Source organism: Hesperophylax consimilis, chromosome 9 (genome assembly GCF_061612785.1).
Source record: "Hesperophylax consimilis isolate HC1 chromosome 9, BYU_Hcon_1.0, whole genome shotgun sequence".
Classification (NCBI taxonomy): Eukaryota; Metazoa; Arthropoda; class Insecta; order Trichoptera; family Limnephilidae; genus Hesperophylax; species Hesperophylax consimilis.
Genome location: NC_142844.1, coordinates 25,705,771 through 25,727,403, shown reverse-complemented (window position 1 = coordinate 25,727,403; position 21,633 = coordinate 25,705,771). Strand labels below are relative to the sequence as shown.

Genomic DNA, 21,633 nt, shown 5'->3' with positions numbered 1-21,633 from the left:
TTTAACCCCTTAGGCCTCTGACATATTATCTTTAAAACGTCAGAGAATTCGTTTGTATTTTTGCTGAACAATAAAATGCAAATAAATATTTATAGTAATATTTCTGAATGTGTCCAAAAACTAAAAAGTGTTTTTGAAAGGTTCAAAATTTATCAATATAAATACAGAATTTTTGAACTTCAAAACCAAATATTACTAGACAGGGATGTATTATGAAGATTACTGTCACCTCAGTTTTTTGATATTTCATATGAATAATTCAAAAATAATCTTTTTTTTCTTAAATTGCATTCGAAACCTTGAATTCATAGAAGTATACATTTCAATTCTTCTGTGGAATATACAGTATGATGTTTTCACTTTCTAACACCGTTTAGTTAATATTTCTCACCATGACAGTAAGGGAGATACAATGATTTTTATGAGACCATATGAGCTGTCCCGAAAAGTAAAAAAATTGACTCGGGTTAGCCCGAGAGGTTAAAATTCATTCCTTTTTATTGTACCTGCAGTTTTCTATAGCAGGAAAAAACACTGAATGTAATGGACGTACAAAAACTTAACATGTAGTGAGATATTCAATGAGAACAGGACCTGAACTGTGTGTCATCGCAGGGTTACAAACGAAAAGGAAAACCTAGGACACAACTGCAAAAGAAATCACCAAGAAACAGCTCAAAACTTCAAATCGCTGCATCTTATTAACCATGATAAATCTCACAAAAAGTTAAGCTCATAAATAAGCATAATACTACAACTGAAAGGAAATCGAAGGGCCTGGATAAACACATTGAGCATTTTATTTGAAACACGCCTTTTTGACCACCCCAAAATTTACCGTTATTAAACTTTGTCTAGCATCCCCTCTGGGTTGCTGTGTATAGTATACTGGCTCATTAAAACTCATCTTCAAAGCAGATTCGGCTGTCCAATTTCAAAACCTAGTACAGGGTTTTTACAGGAAATGTTCAAGAAGTCCTAAATACATTTGCAGACATGGCCAACATTCCATTTCTTTAGTATTATTTAATCTTACCCTCGCTCATTTACCCAGTGGCGGTTCTTCATAGGCAGTTCCCGCCAGATATTCCCGACACCCGCCGCTAAAAGAAGAAAACAGTCAATGTTTTGTCAAAATGAAAACATTCTGATTCTGTAAACATAAAGGCAATTAATATTATTGGCGGAATATAATATAAAAATTAATCCGGGCAGCCGTCTCTTGAAGCTTAACTAGAACTAGCGACCAGTCGACCAGCGCAAATTGAGTCCTTTGATGCATTTCTCAGAGCACATAACTTTGCACCCAGGCGGCGATAATCCGAGATGTCCCTTCAGACATTTGGGTACATTCTTTGCTTTTATTTTTAGATTGTAAGCAATCATCGAAACCACACTTGAGTGAATTTCAAATACCGCACGGACAGTCCATTAACTCTAGGTGCAAAATTTTCACCGTGTGCCATCTGATTCTATTTTCGTCATAACTTACCTGTTTTTTGCAAAATTATTTTTTGTAAATTGTACCATCTTACATACTTTATATATTTAAAAAAATACTATACAATCTCTACACACAGTAGACTATATACTATTTTTTCATTTCCCAGAATAGCTAGTTATATTCGGAGAAATGATTTTTTAAATGTATCCTCAAGGATATGCTAGTCTTCAAGAAATTAAATCCCCACGTGCCAAAAAATACTGAACCGTTTGTTCAGTACAAGAAAGTTACGTAGTTTCGGGCAGGCTGGTTTACGTAATGGAGTTGGTTCATTCACAGTATCGACTCTAACCCAGTACAAGCAGTCCATTGGTCAATTTCTTAATTTAAAAGCACCAATCAATGCGGCTTGTACTATATAACTGAAAGCCCTAAAAACATATATTTTGAAATTATTGGTACATAGACAAGGATATATCAATATTGGCTGGAATTAGCTTAGTAGGTACCCAATTTGTAGAAACATTCATGTAACAATATTATTCTCAATATCTTTGTGTTATTTTTATTGTTTTGTAAAATTATTAACGTCAACACAGGCTTGTCTTAGTGAGGTTAAAAATTCTAATATAAACAATGATAATGTAAAGAAACAATAAATAACAGTATAATTTTTTGTGTTTGTGTTCGCCTTCTCTATTGGGTCGCCATCGCCTTGGACATATCTTCGCATCTACCAGCTACCTGCCGCAGCCCCCTTTCTGCTGAGTTCTGAGAATTTTATTTGCCCTTCTCCCTCATCGACTGAAGTATCTCGCAACGACTAGACTCCGGCGGGAACCACGAGGCTTAAGACCCTAACATACTTAACCGCCTTTTTAAAGGCGATTTTTTACTTATTTGCATTTTGCATAAAAGTCGTGTATATACCAGAAACGTCCTTTTCAGGACGAAAGTCAATTGATTTGCATTTTACAGTCTGTGTGCACACGACATTTAGTCGGGTACATAATGGTCATATGACTGCTTAAAGATTAGTTTTCTATCCAGTTGCAGTTTTAAGAAACATAATATCCTCCTTACTAAAAAAAATCCACCCGCCCGTGTGAAAATCTGTAAATAAGAGCGAATATCTGTTTATACTTCTGGATTCCGCTCCCCTCTTTTGAGGTTTTACTCGATAAATTATTCCACTATAAAAATATTGAATATAATGTCTCACAGAGTGAGAGGTACGGACCTCTATCAGAAGAGCAAAATATTCGTATTTTGTCACAGCGCACCTCCCACTAGCATTTACATTTTGAATGTGACATTAAGGTGGAGTGAATTTTTTTTTTGAGAATTTCGAATTAGACATAGTTGGGAAAGATGCTCCATATATTAACAATTACAACAAAATAATTAAAAAAATATATTCACAATACCTGGACATCGCCAAAGCTTTATATTTTATCATTTTCACGATTTTACCTAAGTATTTATAGCTCATGTACGCGAAATAAAACACACATAAAATTTGTATGTCACCATTTATTTTACAGATAATACATTCGTAGATTGTTAGAATGGAACAAATAGTGGAAATAAAAAATGTACATATATTATTTACCGCATTGAAAAACTTGAAAATTACAAAAGTTACTATGACCGGTACTGCATTTTGGTGTTAAAAATAGGTATAAGGTGTCGTGACTCTAACCTTGTTTTTATTAATCTATCTCGCCTCAAGGGTCCACAAACAACGGCTGAGGCTTCTGTTACAATTTTCACACATCTCTCTGTAGCTTGAGTGTGGCAAGGAAAATTCTTTATCATTGGTAGTATGACATCCTCATTTATCGTGTGATCGGTAATGGCTTGTAAAATTGTCTCGTCACTTACAAATTTGGTTAGTGGTGGCTCAGTTATATTTTCCCACTTTATAACATCAATATAATCATCTGCTGAAAAATCAAAAACAGGCACTTTGAAGGTATGAATAAAGACTGATTGCATTTTCATTTGCCGAGCTTTCAATATTCTTCTCAACGCCAACTCTCTTACGTATTTTCGGTTGTCGTTTAACATGGCTAACAATATATTTTCGTGATGCCCAAAAAAGCCATTACCCTGGATTACTGGATCAATAATATCTTTTAAATCACTGGGCAAATACCGTGAAAGCACTATTGTTTCGTGTAAATGCCTTGCACCGGAAAGACATGATGGTTTGGTCTTAATGTTGAACCACATAGGTGCGTAAATTGTTAATACAAATGTCGTTAAAGTTACCATATTTTTTATGGTTTTAGGGTAGAAATGTAAAGCCGAAGAATCTGATTCGCTGTAGTGAGCCACCTGGATTGTACAATTTTACCGGGATTTGTTTTTGATAAATTTTCATTGCAGAATCCGGAGTCAATAGTTTTACACATTTTCAGTAGATACAGCTGATCTGTACTTAAATCCTGTGTATTTGTGATTTTAAATTTCACGACAGGAAGTTGTTTACACTTATTTAAAGATTTACCAATAATTCCAGTGAAACTTTGCAGTCCAGTCGTGGTTCCGTCGATGTTCTCAAAGAGATGTCGCAAAATGAGTTCGTTTGCTTGTAATTGACAGAAAATCCACTGTAAAGGCCGTTTGAGATGTGATTCAAGGCGCCGAATAACACCTCCTTTGTACCCCGTATTAACTGCAGTTCCATCACATCCAATTGCAACAATTTTTTCCTAAGCAATATCTTTCGAAGACAGTAATGAAATAATTCCATTACTTATTGCTTCAGATTTTCCGGTTTTTAATGAAATTTGTCCCATGTACTCGCTACCTGGTTCTTTTACTAAACTAACGTGTTCTTCAGTTATTATTTTTCGCCGGCTGTCCTCCATGCTTAAAGTTTTGTCCTTCCGTCCGTCGAAGTATAAACCAAATTGATTGGAATCGATTACTAACAGCTTACTAGTAAGGGTAGTTCTTTTCTTCATTCGAGCTCGACGAATTTTACTCCTATCCACAACGCGAGATGTATCGTTCTGTGAAATTAAGCCAACATCTTGTAATACAGCGAAAACAATTGCAGCTCCTGCTCGATCTGAAATACAATATCTGTCTAGTGTTCTGGCCACAACAGGGGAGTCTTTCACCTCACGGTGAGAATTATTTGGTTGTGCCTAACTTTGCATTATTTCTTAATGAATTGAAGACGAAGCACATTTTTTTGAGAGTCTGAAGTTTAAACTACAAGAAGGAATAGCGTCAGTACCCCGATCTACTAGATAATGTCTAGCGGATCGGAAACTTCGCCAAGATGATACGCGATACACTTCACTCTGTTTGATACGCGTTTGGGGTAGAAGGATTCGTTGCTCTGTGGGAATAGTTTAACTGTTCCTACAGTCCTACTAATTATATTATAAAATAATAATGTAATTATATCATAGGTAATAAATAAACTTTTTCTTTTTTTAAATTATAAGCATTTCTAAGAATCGGGAGAACATTATTGGTGTTTTCAGTGTTTTTATCAAAAATTCAAAGCGGTGGCGATGTCGTAATTATAAATAAATATTTTTTTATTTAAGATAAGTACATAACGGAGCACCAATCCCGCGTATGCCGAATTCTATATTACGAAGAAAAAAAATTCTCCATACTAGACCGCTCCACCTTAATGTGACATCCAAGATTTTATAAAATTGCCAAATGTCACATTCGAATACCATCATATTTGTGTATGCCTCGGACGAAAGCGAAACACAAAAATAAATTATTATTGGATACACAATACGTTTACATATATTATTTGTATTATTGTTGTTGATTAAAAAAATAATGTTGGGGTTTTTATAACTTTTCCTACATTTTTACAATTTTTGATGCATTTATATGAATGGAGATTTAAATGAATTTATTTTTCCTCGTTGAGAATAACCATGAATTGCCACTGCTTCTGTCCAATAATGTTCATTACTGAAAGAGTGCTGATTTTTTTCTTCATTTCCGACTGACCTATAACAAAATCGATATATTTTTATATGAACTACGCACCAAAGGCATATTGTCATCTCTGAAATGCTATGCAGGGGGTCATATAACAAAAAGATATTTAATAACTGTTCACTTAATTTATTTTACATCAATAAATATAATTATCACGTCATATCACCATTACCAACAACAATGGCCCAATAACCATTTAAATATTATTATATAATATTTAAATCGATAAAATCGTTTATGCAAAGGTTTCAAATTTGTGCATTATTTATGATGATTTGCAGTTTGACTGAAATATATTTTTTTAGTGTAGATTCTTTTCTTGATTCAGCACAATCAAATATTTCTAATTATATAGATAATCATATTCATCTTCATACAAAGATTATCAACTTTTCAGATATCGTTTGTGTTTTCTTACACAATGTGTGAAGATTATGGAAGTGCTCTTTGTATTAATCAATTTAATTTTTATTCTGCCCAGCCTTCTCTTTTCTTCGCCAATGTACTTTGGGTCACTACTGCCACCTGCAAAAATAAAGTTAGAGAGCATAAATATTAAATTATACATTGAGAATGTAAAATACACATATTAGAACTGTACCGGATGACGTAAACTCAAATCTTTATTTGTAATGTGCCAAATCAATCTACATCCTGTAGCGGCCGACAAGAAACTAAAGGTCAATAAACACATAGACAATACAATACTTGATAAAGTGACGTTTTTATTTATGTCCTTAACTAAACCAGTAGAAACTCACTGAGGGAACTGGTAGGACTACTAACGGGACATTGCCATATCAGGAGGCACATGCAGTTGTTGGGAGTGGAAAACACCCAACAGATGCAGGAAATGTGAAGAGGATGAAGAGACTCCAATTCACCTTTGGTGCCAATGTGCCGCTCTGTTGGGAACAAGACTTAGATACCTGGGAAGACACATTGTAGAACCAGAAGACATAGTCACATATCCAATGACAACCCTGGTGACCTTCATTAAAGAGACCGGATTACTGTTAAAGGATTGAGGTAAAATGGGAGATAGGACAATGGGCCTATGGCCTCACGGGAACTACATTTAAACCGTCTCCGCTCTGTAAATAAAATAATAAACCAGTAGATGTAATATTTGGCAAAATGAATTTTTAAGGTCGACACTGCAAGTGCAGTGCTTCATACAGTGCATGAGCATGATTCTTCAACACTGTAAATGCAGGGCTCCAGCCCCTAGGGTTTAATAACTCATTAATGGCATACCTGATACTAGCCCTATTATCTACTCAATAATAATAATATATTCAATGAAATCAAACTGCTATGCCAAACTTGAAATTAAGGTTGGCATTGAAATGATATCATGTGGGCATGTATTGTGTACTATTAGTTAAGTTTGGCATTATTTATTTATTTATTTATTTCATCAAAAAATTACAGAATATATATAATATATCATTAGTAAGTTGTATAATTATATGTCAGTTTAGAAACAATGAAATTGATGAAAGAATGATGTTACAATAATACGGCAGTTTCTAATATAGGAAAAAATATATATGAATGTAAGAGTGTTATATAGAAATGGCATAATATACTATATTTTAGGTTGTGCATAACCTGCCTCACTAGGCGAACCTGTATTGAGGCAGAATTTTTAGTTAATTATTTCTCCATTTTGTCTATGGTTTGCTAATATGTAAATGTTTAATATGGGTTCCCATACAGCAATCCATTATTTTAGGTTACATTATTGTTTACATATTGAAGATACAGATAGAATAAATTTAAACACAATACATACTATAATAACTCACTGTGACAAGGCATTTGGTTACTTTTCATTATTGTTTGCATTTACACAATACGTATATAGTAAGTTTTAGCACCGTACATACTGCAATAACTGTCAATGACAAGGCGTTTGGGTGAGGGCACCAGTGTAGGCTCGATCATTTGAATAAATCCAAATTTTGACATTTTTTTTAAACTCTTTCCGTGTTTGACTCTCTTTAATATTTTCCGGGAGCATGTTGAAGATCTTTGTGGCAAAGTAGCCAAAGCTTCGTTGACCAAAGGTGGAAGAAAGTGCTGGAACTTGCAACATGTCTTTGTTTGAATTACGTGTAAATCTAAAGTTAGTTTTTTTTTCGTAAAGCACATGTTTGTTTTTAAAGAGATGCATGAGGATAGTTTTTACATAGATCTGTCGAACATCAAATACTCTCATTATGTTGAAAATTAAGTTACTGTTTGCAGTTTGAGGAAGTTTGAGAATAATTTTCATAATTGTTTTCTGCGCCTTTTCAACAGGATCTAGAACTGATGAAGTACCCCCTCCCCATGCAATGATACCATACTCAATGATAGATTGGGTTAATGCAAAATAAATCGTTTTTAGAATTTGTAAGTTAAGGAAGTTCCTTACGGATCTGAAGAAATGTATTGTTTTCCTAATTTTATTCGCAATGATCTGAGTATGTATATTCCATTTGAGGTATGGGTCAATGGTGAGGCCGAGGTACTTCATCTGTGGAGTTCGCTCTATACAGGGGCACTCATTGCATACATTGGAATTCGTACAGTTATGTATTTTTATGGAGTAATCATCATTAGGTTGGCCTGCAGTATTGATGCTTGAAGTGATATATTTTGTTTTTTTCGTGTTAAGGGTAAGCGTGTTTATATCTAACCATTTTTTAACTAAGTTAATATTTTTTTCAGCTTTTTTAAATACAGCTGACCAATTGTTGCCTTCAAACAGTAAGACAGTATCGTCGGCAAAGCTAACTACTGAAATGATACCATGTTTGCAAGTATTGTGTACTGTTAGTTAAGTTTGGCATTGAATTGATACCATGTGTGCATGTGTTGTGTACTATTAGTTAAGTTTGGCATTGAAATGATACCATGTGTGCATGTATTGTGTACTATTAGTTAAGTTTGGCATTGAAATGATACCATGTGTGCATGTATTGTGTACTATTAGTTAAGTTTGGCATTGAAATGATACCATGTGTGCATGTATTGTGTACTATTAGTTAAGTTTGGCATTGAAATGATACCATGTGTGCATGTATTGTGTACTATTAGTTAAGTTTGGCATTGAAATGATACCATGTGTGCATGTATTGTGTACTATTAGTTAAGTTTGGCATTGAAATGATACCATGTGTGCATGTTTTGTGTACTATTAGTTAAGTTTGGCATTGAAATGATACCATGTGTGCATGTATTGTGTACTATTAGTTAAGTTTGGCATTGAAATGATACCATGTGTGCATGTATTGTGTACTATTAGTTAAGTTTGGCATTGAAATGATACCATGTGTGCATGTATTGTGTACTATTAGTTAAGTTTGGCATTGAAATGATACCATGTGTGCATGTATTGTGTACTATTAGTTAAGTTTGGCATTGAAATGATACCATGTGGGCATGTGTTGTGTACTATTTGTTAAGTTTGGCATTGAAATGATACCATGTGTGCATGTGTTGTGTCCTATTTGTTAAGTTTGGCATTGAAATGATACCATGTGGGCATGTGTTGTGTACTATTAGTTAAGTTTGGCATTGAAATGATACCATGTGTGCATGTGTTGTGTACTATTAGTTAAGTTTGGCATTGAAATGATACCATGTGTGCATGTATTGTGTACTATTAGTTAAGTTGTAGCGGTAGGAACTGGCCGCTCACTTAACATGATTTCTAGACTCGCGTTGCCATAGAATTTCATGCCGCCACTCGTTGATTTCAAGAGCCGAGCGTGGAATTCCAGAGAAGCCGGCAGTTGGTTTTCGTGGCTGGTGGGGAAAGGTCATCGTGAACGGGCTGCTTGATTGTCGGAGATTAATACGCACACGTGAGACAAATTTGATTAATCCACATGAATTAGACACATCTCTTAGATATCACCATGAATATAAATTTGTTTAGATAAGCTGTCTAGACTGGCGCTCAGTGGTGATGTTTTATTTTAGATGCATAGTTAATTTTAATCATACGAATTAAACATCGAGGCCGAATTCAATTTACGTTGGCTGTCTAGTAGTCAACCACCCCTGATGATTTAAATAGAAGTATTGCTCTTGTATTCAAGTTAAATCTCAAATATACCCTTTGTTGTTTATCACAATTAATAAGCTGTATTCATTTCATTCCCTATATTGCTGCAAGTTAAGTAGAGCAAATAACTGGTGATACGGTAAGTTTTATTAATACGTAATAATACACGTTACAAAATGGCGCACAACGGCTAATCGAACCGTAATTTGAATTGTTTTGGCCAGTGATGTTTTTTTCCGATTTGTACAAATTTTACCAATTTATGTGTCGTTTCGTGGTGGATTGTTTTCATGTGCGTTTAATCTGCAAGCAGCCCGTTCTCATTGTGCTTACCACTGAGTAGTTTATAGAATTATACAGTTTTGTGCCCGAAACCAGCTCATTGATCAGCGCATTCGGCGTTTTTTAATGTTCCCCAGTGAGCTGGAGACATTTTAGTTTTAATATTTTTATTCCTACCTGTTTAAACAGCACGGTAGTTTTCATGTACAATTGTTGTATGTTACATATGTCTACACGTTGCATTGTTGTTGCATGTTCTAATAATTTTTTATTTTTTCCTACCCTGCTTGAGCTAGGTTATGAAGTATAGTATTATCACAAGAAGCAATTCTGAATCACATCTCAATATGCCGAAATTAGCAGAAACATCGTCGACAGCTGCCTCTGTTCCTTCGCCAACATCAGTACCGGTTTACAAATGGGACATTTCTTACGATGGTTCATCCGATGTTCGCAATTTCATAGAAAGAGTTGAAGAGTTAGCTCTCGCTAGAAACGTGAGTAGAGTTTCACTTTTTTCTTCAGCTGTTGAATTATTTACAGGAAATGCACTCCTTTGGTTCAGAGTTAATCGTACTTCTTTCACCTCTTGGGAGGAGATCGTCGTAGGACTGAAAGATGAGTTCGAACTTCTAGATCAGGAAAGACGATTATTGGCAGAGCTAAGATCTACAGTTCAGCTGCAAAAGGAAAATTTAAGTTCTTTTATAACACGGATCATGATTTTGAACAATCGCTTATCCTCTAAACTTCCAGAGTCAGAATTATTGGAGATTTTGCGCTGCAATATGTTGCCCAGGTATATACAGAAGCTGGCGCTTTCAACTATTCCAGACATTTCTTCTCTTAAGAGACTTGGTAAAATGATAGAATTGGCGGACAGCCGTTCAAACGACAGATCTCCTCAGGTTGTGTCTCATTCCCCGAATTCGAATTCTGGGGGTAATAATAGTATTCCGAATAGGGATAAGAATAGGAATTCTGGTAACTTGAATACTACTTTCAGAAACAAACAACGTAATGTCAACGATGGAAATTTTAATCCCAATTTAAGGAATAATCAGCGTAATGCAAACTATGATAATCTTAGCCCGTCTAATAATGTTTCCAGGAACGTTCATTGCTTCCGTTGCGGTAGGCCGGGGGTCAAGTCTCCAGCTTGCGGTTGCCGTCGTCCAAAAAACTAGTTGCCCGGGAGTTCCCGAAAGCGAGCGCCAAGACGTCAGCGTTCGCCAAGGTCGCTTCCGGTGAATGGGTTTCCTGGCTGGCAGTAGTAAGAAAATTTTATGAAGATTTGCGTGCTTCGGGCGAGGCGAGAGCGGCCAACAGGGACGGTCGACCTCACGTCTCGTTCCAAGTAGGTAATTCTTTTTACTCTGGTTTATTAGACTCTGGTTCACACGTTTCTATTCTAGGTAACAATTTTCATAGTAAGTTTTTAGATGAAGGCTTCAAGCTATCCAAATTAGACTCTAGTTTTTCATTAGTATCTGCTACGGGGCATTCTGTGTTATGTTCTTATAAAATTACGGTTCCGGTCCGTTTAGATAAGGTAGAAAAATCTTTCAGTTTTGTAGTTATGCCTCAAATTAAAGCTAACATCATTCTAGGCTGTGATTTTTGGAAGGTTTTCAATATTTGTCCAAAAATTTCGAAAATGATGTCCTCAAGTGAGCTAGACAATACGAAATGCAAAACTGAGGTTATAGGTTTAGACAATGCAGCAAATTTAAACACTGCTCAGCGCTCTGCTTTAGATAGCGTAATTCGCGAATATGTTTCCTATTCGGGTAATCGATTAGGTAGGACATCATTAGAAAAACATGTCATAAACACAGGTAACACTTCTCCCATAAAACAACGAGTTTATCCTATCTCGCCACATTTACTTCCGAAAGTTCACGCAGAATTGGACAGACTATTAGAGCTTGGGGTAGTGGAACCTAGTAATAGCTCTTGGAATAACCCTATAGTTTTGGTACCCAAGAAGAATGGCACTTACAGATTATGTCTTGACAGTAGAGTCCTAAATGCAAACTCTAAGCGTGACGCATACGCGACACCGTTCATTTCTGATATATTGAATAGTCTGGGGGGTGCACGCTATTTAACCACTTTAGACCTGAATGACGCATTCTTTCAAATACCTCTAGACGAGAACTCAAAAGAAAAAACCGCGTTCACAATTCCTAAAAGAGGATTATTTCATTTAGTGACAATGCCATTCGGTTTACATGGTGCTAGCTCGCGAATGTCTAGGTTAATGGACAAGATACTTGGCCAAGAGTTCGACGGCAAAGTGTTCTGTTATCTTGATGACATCATAATCATTAGCACTTCCTTTGAAGAACATTTACATCTTTTGAGACAGGTTAAACAGAAATTACAGGCCGCGGGCCTTACGATAAACGTAGATAAATCGGTTTTCTGCAGAGATTCTCTGAAATATTTGGGTTTTGTAATTGACAACAAAGGGCTTCGCACCGATCCAGATAAGGTAAAAGCAATTGTTGACTTTCCAACGCCTACATCTCAAAAGAGCCTACGTAGATTTATAGGAGTTCTTTCCTGGTATAAAAGGTTCATTATTAATTTTTCTATTATTGCTGCTCCTCTACATAACTTAACAAAGAAAGAATTCGCGGGAAAAAAATTTGCGTGGAACGAGAAAGCTCAGGTGGCTTTTGAGAAATTGAAATCCTGTTTGGTAAATGCTCCTGTTCTCGCTTGTCCTAACTTTAATAAGCCTTTCACAATTAGCTGCGACGCATCAAGTGTTGGCCTCGGTGCGGTTCTTAGCCAACATGATGATAACCAAATAGAACACCCCATTTCCTTCATATCGAGATCATTATCGGCTCAAGAAAGAAATCACTCCACTACAGAAAGGGAATTAAATGCCATGATTTTCGCGTTAGAAAAATTTAGGGGCTATATCGAAGGCTCACCAATCCCGGTAAAAATAATTACGGACCACTATAGTCTCAAATGGCTTACTAGCCTAAAATCACCTTCGGGAAGGTTGGCGCGTTGGGCAGTAAGGCTTCAACAATTTAATTTTGAAATTATTCACCGTAAAGGAAAGGACAACATAATTCCAGATGCATTATCGCGTGACCCCTTACAAGTTAACATCATTGCTCAAACCTTTGACACATCTGATAAATGGTACATTAAATTAAGAGAAAAAATTATTGCCAGTCCTGACAAATTTTCGGCGTGGAAAGTGGTGAATAATAAGATTTACAAACACATTCAAAGTATGGAAGCCCTTCATAGGTCGTATGATTGGAAGGAGGTTCTTCCTAAAGAAGCTAGAAAGAATGTTATTGTAGAACACCACGTTCCTCCGGTCTGTGCTCATTTTGGTATAATGAAAACGTTAAATAGAATAAGGCATAAATATTATTGGCCCAAGATGGCAGCAGATGTGAAACAATTTATTGACATATAATAAAAACACATAAATTTGTTTTTGACCACGATAGTTTTATTTTCACTCTACCGGTTTCGGAAGATCCCTTCCTTCGTCAGGAGAATATTTAAAACAGTTTTAAATATTCTCCTGACGAAGGAAGGGATCTTCCGAAACCGGTAGAGTGAAAATAAAACTATCGTGGTCAAAAACAAATTTATGTGTTTTTATTATAAATTATGATGAGCCACAAAGTGAATGCTTTTTACAATTATATAATTTATTAACAAATGTCAAATTTGCCTAGGTTATAAAAGCACTAATTTGCTTCCACCAGGGCTTATGGGAAATCCCAAATTAGTCCAACGCCCATGGCAGATGATTGCGACGGATTTACTAGGTCCTTATCCGAGTTCATACAAGAAAGGGTACACTTATTTATTGGTTATTTCCGATTTCTTCTCTAAATATACCAAACTTTTCCCTCTGAGAAAAGCTACTGGGAATAACATTACTAGCATTCTTGAAGATGAAATTTTTTATAAGTTTGGGGTACCGGACACCATCGTCTTGGATAATGGGCCACAGTACATTTCACGGGACATGAAGGCTTTAGTTAAAAAATTCAACATTAGGCATTTTTTTTACAACTGTAGGTATCACCCGCAGAATAATCCGGTGGAACGCGTCAATAAGGTTCTAGTTTCAGCCCTTGCTTCTTATGTTGGTTCTGACCACAGAACATGGGCGAACCATTTAGCGGAAATTGAATTAGCAATAAATACTGCAGTGCATGAGGTCACAGGGTACACGCCGTTTTTTCTTAATTATGGTAGGGAGATTGTCATCTCAGGTAAGGAATATGCAGATGCTGATTTCAATGCTGAGGATATTAAATTTTCAGAACGTGACACCTGGGCTGCTGATCTGCAGGAATTAAAGGATATCTTTTCACAGGTGCGCACATCGTTAAGACAGTCTTATGAACGCAACAAGCGTCAGTATAACCTGCGCCGCAGGGATATTCAGTACAAAGTGGGAGATATCATCTGGCGAAGATCGTTTATTCTTTCAGATGCGAGCAAACATTTTTCTGCTAAACTTGCACCAAAATTCATCAAAAGCAAGGTGGTAGGGAAAATTTCCCCGGTTGCGTATCAATTAGCTGACATGAATGGGAAGGCACTGGGTACCTTTCATGTGAAAGATATGCTAAAAGTAGAACAAGTTGATGGTTCTGTGTCATAATTTTTTTTTCTAGCAAAACTTTGTTCTCTTGGTGAGATTTTATTTCGGTCTGTAGTACCGCTATTTTGTGTGGCATACATAAACCGACATTATGTTTGCAAACTTACATTCATCGTGAGACACGATTGCGCTTTGTGTCCTTACGTTGAATGTTTGTGGTGATTGTGTTTTGTATTTGTTGGGTATTGTAATTGTGTTGTCATTATTATATTTGTTTTATCTTTCTTTAGTGTTGTCAGAGTGTGGGAGTGACTGGCCATCACGACCATACTTTGATTAGGTATAGTTGAGAAATATCAGACATGTTGGATTTGTATTTGACATTGTTGTTTTTTTTTATAATTACAAAAGGAAAGGAACGGTAATGTCTTTTGCATAACAACGTGGTTGTTAGAAGTGTTCATTCTGATCCCTGGAATGTATACTTCTCACAAGTATGATGATCCTAATCTTGTGTGTATTATTTAGTCTTAACATGGGTGTAGTGTTTGTCTTAGAATATTAAGTTTTTTTTTGAGTTATTTTTGCTCTCCAGAGGAGGTTTAACTTTCCTCACCTAATAAATATGTGCATTGAAAATGATAGCTTCAGAAGCTCATAATATCTATTTTTCCAGAGTTTTAGGAAATTCTGTTGCATGTTTAAAAGTTATTACATTTGAGTGATATACGAATCTCAAATTTAATATTAATTAATTATGAGGAATATTATTTTTTTAGAATTTTAACAAACTTATTCAATAATAATAATAATAATAATTGGATAATTTGTATAGCGCCGTTTTTGTGAAAAATCACCTCAAGGGCGCTGTACAATTTATTTCCTAGGATCTACATTTGTTATTTAGACCAACTGTGCCAGCACGAGGTTCGTCATCCGTTCAGGCATGTGTCTGCCGCCAATATAGCGCTGACATGTATCTGCTGCCAATAAAGAGCGCTGACACAACATCCTCACATAGACAACAAACCTTGGCAGCACCGCTGTGACGCTCGACGAAGACAGAAGATGGAGACTCTGCTGCAAGATTCCTAGGTAGCGAAGGAACTGTACCAGCTGCTGCAGGGAGAGAGACTACCCCGTCCACCAACTGTGCCAGCACGAGGCTCGTCATCCGTTCAGGCATGTGTCCGCCGCTAATATAGCGCTGACATGTGTCTGCTGCCAATAAAGAGCGCCGACACAATATCCTCACATAGATAACAGACCTTGGCAGCACCGCTGTGCAAAATCACCTCATCCTAGTTTACCTTAGTCTCTCCAGTCACCTCCCAGCCTTTCATGCCACCTAGTGCATCCTCTCGACCCTTTCAGACTCCTTCCTGGCTCCAATACATTCTTTCTATTGTCGTGATCCGACGATTTCACACCTCTGTCTCAGACCCTTAGGGCTCGCTTATCGCAGGCTATCATAAGCAAAATCTTGAACCAAAGTCAAAGTGAAGTTTATGAGTGTCATCTGTAACAAAATACATAAACAAAAACAGAAAATAAAAACAAAGACAAAAACTTTAAACAAAATATGGCTTATCTGTCCTCCATGCAGACATCCTCGGTTGAAAAGGTCCCGTAAATCCCAACACCACTTGACACTTGAGTCAGGTATAAAATCTTCGACTGCATTGAGAAATCTTCGTTCTAGCTTCACTTTTAAAAATTAATCGGTTTAAAATGCTATAATAATTGCAAATTCCGGCTAAACGGTAGAAGTTACGCACATTTCGTGAAATAAGAAGGTAAGCACTATATAAAACACGGATGCTGAACAATTTTCAGCGATCTCTTAGCAAGGGAAACCTTCTGAAAGGATCAAACAAACCGGAGCGGTTAAAACACGTCCGCAACGAAGAACCATACGCGTTACTCAGAAGTTTTAATTAGTTCTAATGATCATTATCATGGGGTGAATCTCAGATGTTTACAGTTAATTTTTTTTTGTTTTTCTTTAATAACAAAAAAAAAAAAAAAAAAAAGAATAATAATAATAATAATTTTCAATGATAAATCTTTCGAGGTTTGGTTCTTGGATATTGCTTTTCTAGGGTTCTATAGGTGGCAGTATACTATTATTTAATATTTCAATTCAAGATTTATATATTTTCAGCAGTAACTACATAAGGTGGAGATCAATTGATAATTTAAAATAGAGTTTGTCTCTTATACTTTCAAATTTTGTTTATCATGGTTAATATTGTATTTCTTATTTCTTTTTTCAAAACATAGATCTTTTAAAACATGGTGATTTTTCTTGTAAGTTTTAGTATATCCATCAGTAGGTCTCACGTGTTATTAGGAATTCTTTCTGGATCTCAACATCAGTCAGCGGTTACAACCATCTCTAACCTACAATATAGAAATCTTTCTTCAATTGGAACTTCTTCAAGAATGGCTTCAGTCGTCTCTGGTCGTCAACACACTTCTGGTAATTTTGAAGTCAAATCGCACTGAGTATGCAGAAACATTTCTTCAATTGGAACCACTTCTTCAATAAAGGCTCTTCAGTTTTCTCGGGACGTCTACAGTATGCTGGTAATTTTGAAGCTAAGTGGCATTGAGTATGCAGAAGTCTCTCTTCAATTGGAACCGCTTTTACGGATGGCACCACTTTTACTCCAGAATACCTCACCAGTCTGACATTCAAACCGTCTTCAAGTAACATGGAGGGTACTGAATTTATTTCTTCTGTGGGAATGGCTCCTTGGACGTCTTCACGTTGGTCTTCTAGGATGGCTTCAAGATACTTTTGGAAGCTGCAACACTCTTCTGTCATGCGACTTCAGGCGCCAGGTGGCGTAGTGGAATTTCCTGCAGAAATTCTGTTGGCCAAGGGGGTAATGTAGCGGTAGGAACTGGCCGCTCACTTAACATGATTTCTAGACTCGCGTTGCCATAGAATTTCATGCCGCCACTCGTTGATTTCAAGAGCCGAGCGTGGAATTCCAGAGAAGCCGGCAGTTGGTTTTCGTGGCTGGTGGGGAAAGGTCATCGTGAACGGGCTGCTTGATTGTCGGAGATTAATACGCACACGTGAGACAAATTTGATTAATCCACATGAATTAGACACATCTCTTAGATATCACCATGAATATAAATTTGTTTAGATAAGCTGTCTAGACTGGCGCTCAGTGGTGATGTTTTATTTTAGATGCATAGTTAATTTTAATCATACGAATTAAACATCGAGGCCGAATTCAATTTACGTTGGCTGTCTAGTAGTCAACCACCCCTGATGATTTAAATAGAAGTATTGCTCTTGTATTCAAGTTAAATCTCAAATATACCCTTTGTTGTTTATCACAATTAATAAGCTGTATTCATTTCATTCCCTATATTGCTGCAAGTTAAGTAGAGCAAATAACTGGTGATACGGTAAGTTTTATTAATACGTAATAATAAACGTTACAAAGTTTGGCATTGAAATGATACCATGTGTGCATGTATTGTGTACTATTAGTTAAGTCTCCTCTTACAGTTTAATGCGCTGAATGGGATACATCTCATTCCACATGGGAACCATTGATGACAATCAAGTGTATTTCAACCAATTTTACTTTGAATCCTACCCATAATGTGGAAGATAAAAGTTGCAATAGTTAATCATAATGCTTGTGATCCTGCTTCCTTTGCTGGTTCTCCTTTTTAACAAACGACACATGTTAAAGAAAGAGGTTACAACAGAGCTAAATATCAGCGGGATATGCATTTACATAATATACAAGACTAGCTGTACCCCGCCACGCGTTTGTGTCGCTCAGTCTGTCTGCAGATAAAGAAACAATAGTGCATGTTGCTTTTACGTCCAACAGATGGCACTGTTTGAAAAAAAAAACATTATTATTTTTCTTGTTTTCCGTATAACGGTTATACACCAAAATATAACAGAGTAGATTATATATTTGAGGTACATGTAAGTATAAAAAGATCATGGGGGCAGTTTTACTATTTCGTGATATATGTGTCAAAAGATCGACATTTTCAACATCTGTAACTTACATTGAAAATGTCGATGGACAATGCATAATCGTTAACCAATTGAGTCGCTCTATATAATTTAATATAATTTGACGTGGTTAACTTTACAGTCAGTGGTATCTCAAACCTATTCATATTTTATAAAACAATCATAGAAAGCAAAAACAAAGCGCCGCAGACGAAAATTTTAATCCGTAAAGTCAAACCAATAAATTCTGTCGATTTTATCAATCTGAAATATTAAAGAACATTCACAGACATATGAATATATAGACTAGAAATTAAAGGTGAGGGGTAAAATCAACTGTTGAAGAACGAAGGGGGTAAAGCTGACTGTGATTCGTCAATAAATCAATCTGACAGTATATAAGCATCTCGCATTATAATATCACCATTTAGTTCTTAAAAGTAAAATCTGTTTTTGAATGAATAGACATTTTTACATGGGAGCGCAAATTACTCGCCACGTTATGAACAAATTTGCGAAGTCCAAATTCGGCAAAGTAAATTTCTTCTATTTTCAGAGTCGTAGTTAGTTTCAGAGTATTTAGTTAAGACACTTTTACAAATGTTACATAATTTACTTACCCCAGTAAACAACGATGAGCACACTTGAGAATCGCTAAATTGTGATGTGATAGTATATGTTTCTAAAACTGATCCATATTATACGATGTAAATAAGCTTAAAATAAAGTAAAATAATGCTTACCTATGGAATGTAATACGACAATTGGGTTTATTCTCTTTTTCACATCTATTTTTACAAGTTTTCATAGCACAAGCCACTATTTTGCCGTGTTATTTCATAAAATGCCTCGACCATAGCTCGACGCTAGTTCGAACAAGAATGATGACGTCACATTCTCAAGATTCACGGGAAGCCATACGCGAGCCCAGCCGGCTCCAATGGAACCGGTATGGGGAGTGGGGAATAATACGCTTTTAATCACTTAGGGCAGGTCTACTAATATTCATATGTCTATAAGAACATTCAAAGACAAAAGTTGCGAAATATAGATATTTCACAACTAATCTGTATATAATATAGATCTATATCTTATTTAAATTTTGAAAATGTTAAATATTTGATCTTAAGAACCTGGAATAAATTAATTGCTCTTAAATAAGAAATATCAAAACTCTCTTTTGTCATTTATATGTTTTCAGAAACATCATTTGGAAGCGTACTAACACTTATTAAATGGAACTCATGAAAAATAGCAATCACAGCGCGCACAAAGAAAGAGCCACGGCAAAATTTTTGCTAGGTTCAAGGTCAATAATGTTGTTCATTTTTATCATTTGGAAAGTTTAGTCAAGAAAAGTTTTGATATTTTATAAAACAAAAACCTTTATAATGCATTAAAACATAGATAATTCTGTGCTGCAAAAGGTGAAAATTTTTCAGGTCGAACCACGATATTCTGTTTTTAAGGATATGTAAAAAAGCTTATTATTTTGAGCGGCTGATTCAAAACATTGAAGAAAGACTAAACCCTTTTACAAAATAAAACAGAAAAAATTTAATATTATTTACTGCTAATTGATAATCAGTAATAAAAATTTTATTTATCCAAGATGGAAAGTTTTGCGGTCCGTATGAAATAGGCCTGTAGGCCACATGCAGCCTAAGGGCCGCGTGTTGCTCTCATCACTGCTTTAGATAATGCCTAAAAGTGTTTACATTAAATGGAGAAAAGAAGGGTGATAGTTAAAGCTCTCCAATACCTTAGCTGCAGGTTTTTGTTGTGCCCCCAGTAGCTTCTCTCTCACAGCCCACCGCAAGTCAGCCCGGCTGCTTTCTCCCGGGAGATTGGTCTTGTACTTCTCCCAGAGAGTATTGTAATAATGGTAGAGGGAGACTGTGTCAGATTTTTTGGGTTTCTCCTGTGTGGAGACTCGAATTACTGAAAAAAAAAACAACATAAGTTTACACAAAACAAATGATTCACACTATTCATCAATTGGAAAATGTGTAACAATGTGGAAATTATTTTTTTTACAAATTTATATTATATCCCTTGGCTCATAATGCAAATGACTTCGAGAGTCGAAAATAATTTCATCAATCTTGAAACTTGAAATAGAAAAGCTGTGCAAAAAATGATGTTACAACTTACCGCTCAAAAGTTTACAATTTTTTGCCATTAAATATTGTGGATCGGCCTTGAAAATCACGGGCAAAAAGACAATTAAATTATTTACTTACTATTGTTATTAGAACTTTTTAAAACTCCTCTACTGGTTGCGTTTGATGCGGAAGATTTAAAACCACCACTTGAAGCTGATTTAAGCTTTTTAAATTCCTGAGTTTGCACTTTAGGAATGCAATTTATCTTTTTACTGCTATTTTCTTTCATCTTGCAATTCATTGGTGGAATAATGTTTATATGTGGAAGATGAATATTAACTTCATTCCTATTCGTGAGAGGTTTTTTGGAGGCATTTTGATTAACGGCTTTAGATCTGGAACTATATGTCGAACATAAATAAAGCCTTTCGGGACCTCTAATTGTTTCTTGAGAATTTGGTTCGTTCGCTTGATTTTCTTCAGTTAATCTTTTATTTTGAATGTCAGCCCTTATAAGTTTCTTTAAATCTGAAAGAAAGCCATTCATGTAATCACGGTGCTGGGTGAACGTTAGTAAAGAGAAACAAAATAAATCGACTAACCATGAATGAACTCTTTCAGCATTTCCCCACTGACATTACGTATTCCCATTTCATTTAAGTACGCCAATATCTCCCTGGGATCTAAAACAGGCATTGCATCCATTTCCGACATGATTTTTTGTTTAAAATTGATATTTTAACACTTATTTTTTCAGAAATTTCAAATATAACGGTCCCTATCATAATATTGACACATGCGGAAGACGTCACATTATTTTCTATGGACAAAACTAGAGATGGACGATATCCCTATCCTGGTTAGATCGTTTGCTGTCACTGGAATCGTTGATATTATTTCTGTCAGGAGCCGGTTATCCATGGAGCTGGTTACTTTTAGAATACTTTTTTATATCAAAAATGAAAAGAATTTTTGGAAAAATTGAAAAAGTCAGCATTTTTTTTGAATTTTTAATGAAGCTGTTTTTATTTCTCTGAATTTCTGTTCCACACCGTCTCCCCCAAGATGAGAATTTTTTTAATTAGAAATTCTTCGATCCCGCGGATTTTTTTTGAGGGGAGCCTGTTATTACTATACTCAAGGGTAGTTTAA

General features: G+C 35.7%; 1 protein-coding gene across 1 annotated transcript; it reads right to left on the bottom strand.

Annotated features, from left to right (window-relative positions):
- Positions 1–5,446: 5,446 nt before the first annotated feature.
- On the bottom strand, positions 5,447–21,300 carry Hyls1 (Hyls1 centriolar and ciliogenesis associated). Its single transcript, XM_089635826.1, has 4 exons — positions 21,084–21,300; positions 20,620–21,009; positions 20,139–20,317; positions 5,447–5,956 (listed from the first exon to the last, which is right to left on the bottom strand). Exons 1-4 carry the CDS (start codon positions 21,193–21,195, stop codon positions 5,900–5,902), a joined length of 738 nt encoding a protein of 245 aa, XP_089491952.1. The 5' UTR covers positions 21,196–21,300; the 3' UTR covers positions 5,447–5,899.
- Between the last annotated feature and the right edge of the window lie 333 nt (positions 21,301–21,633).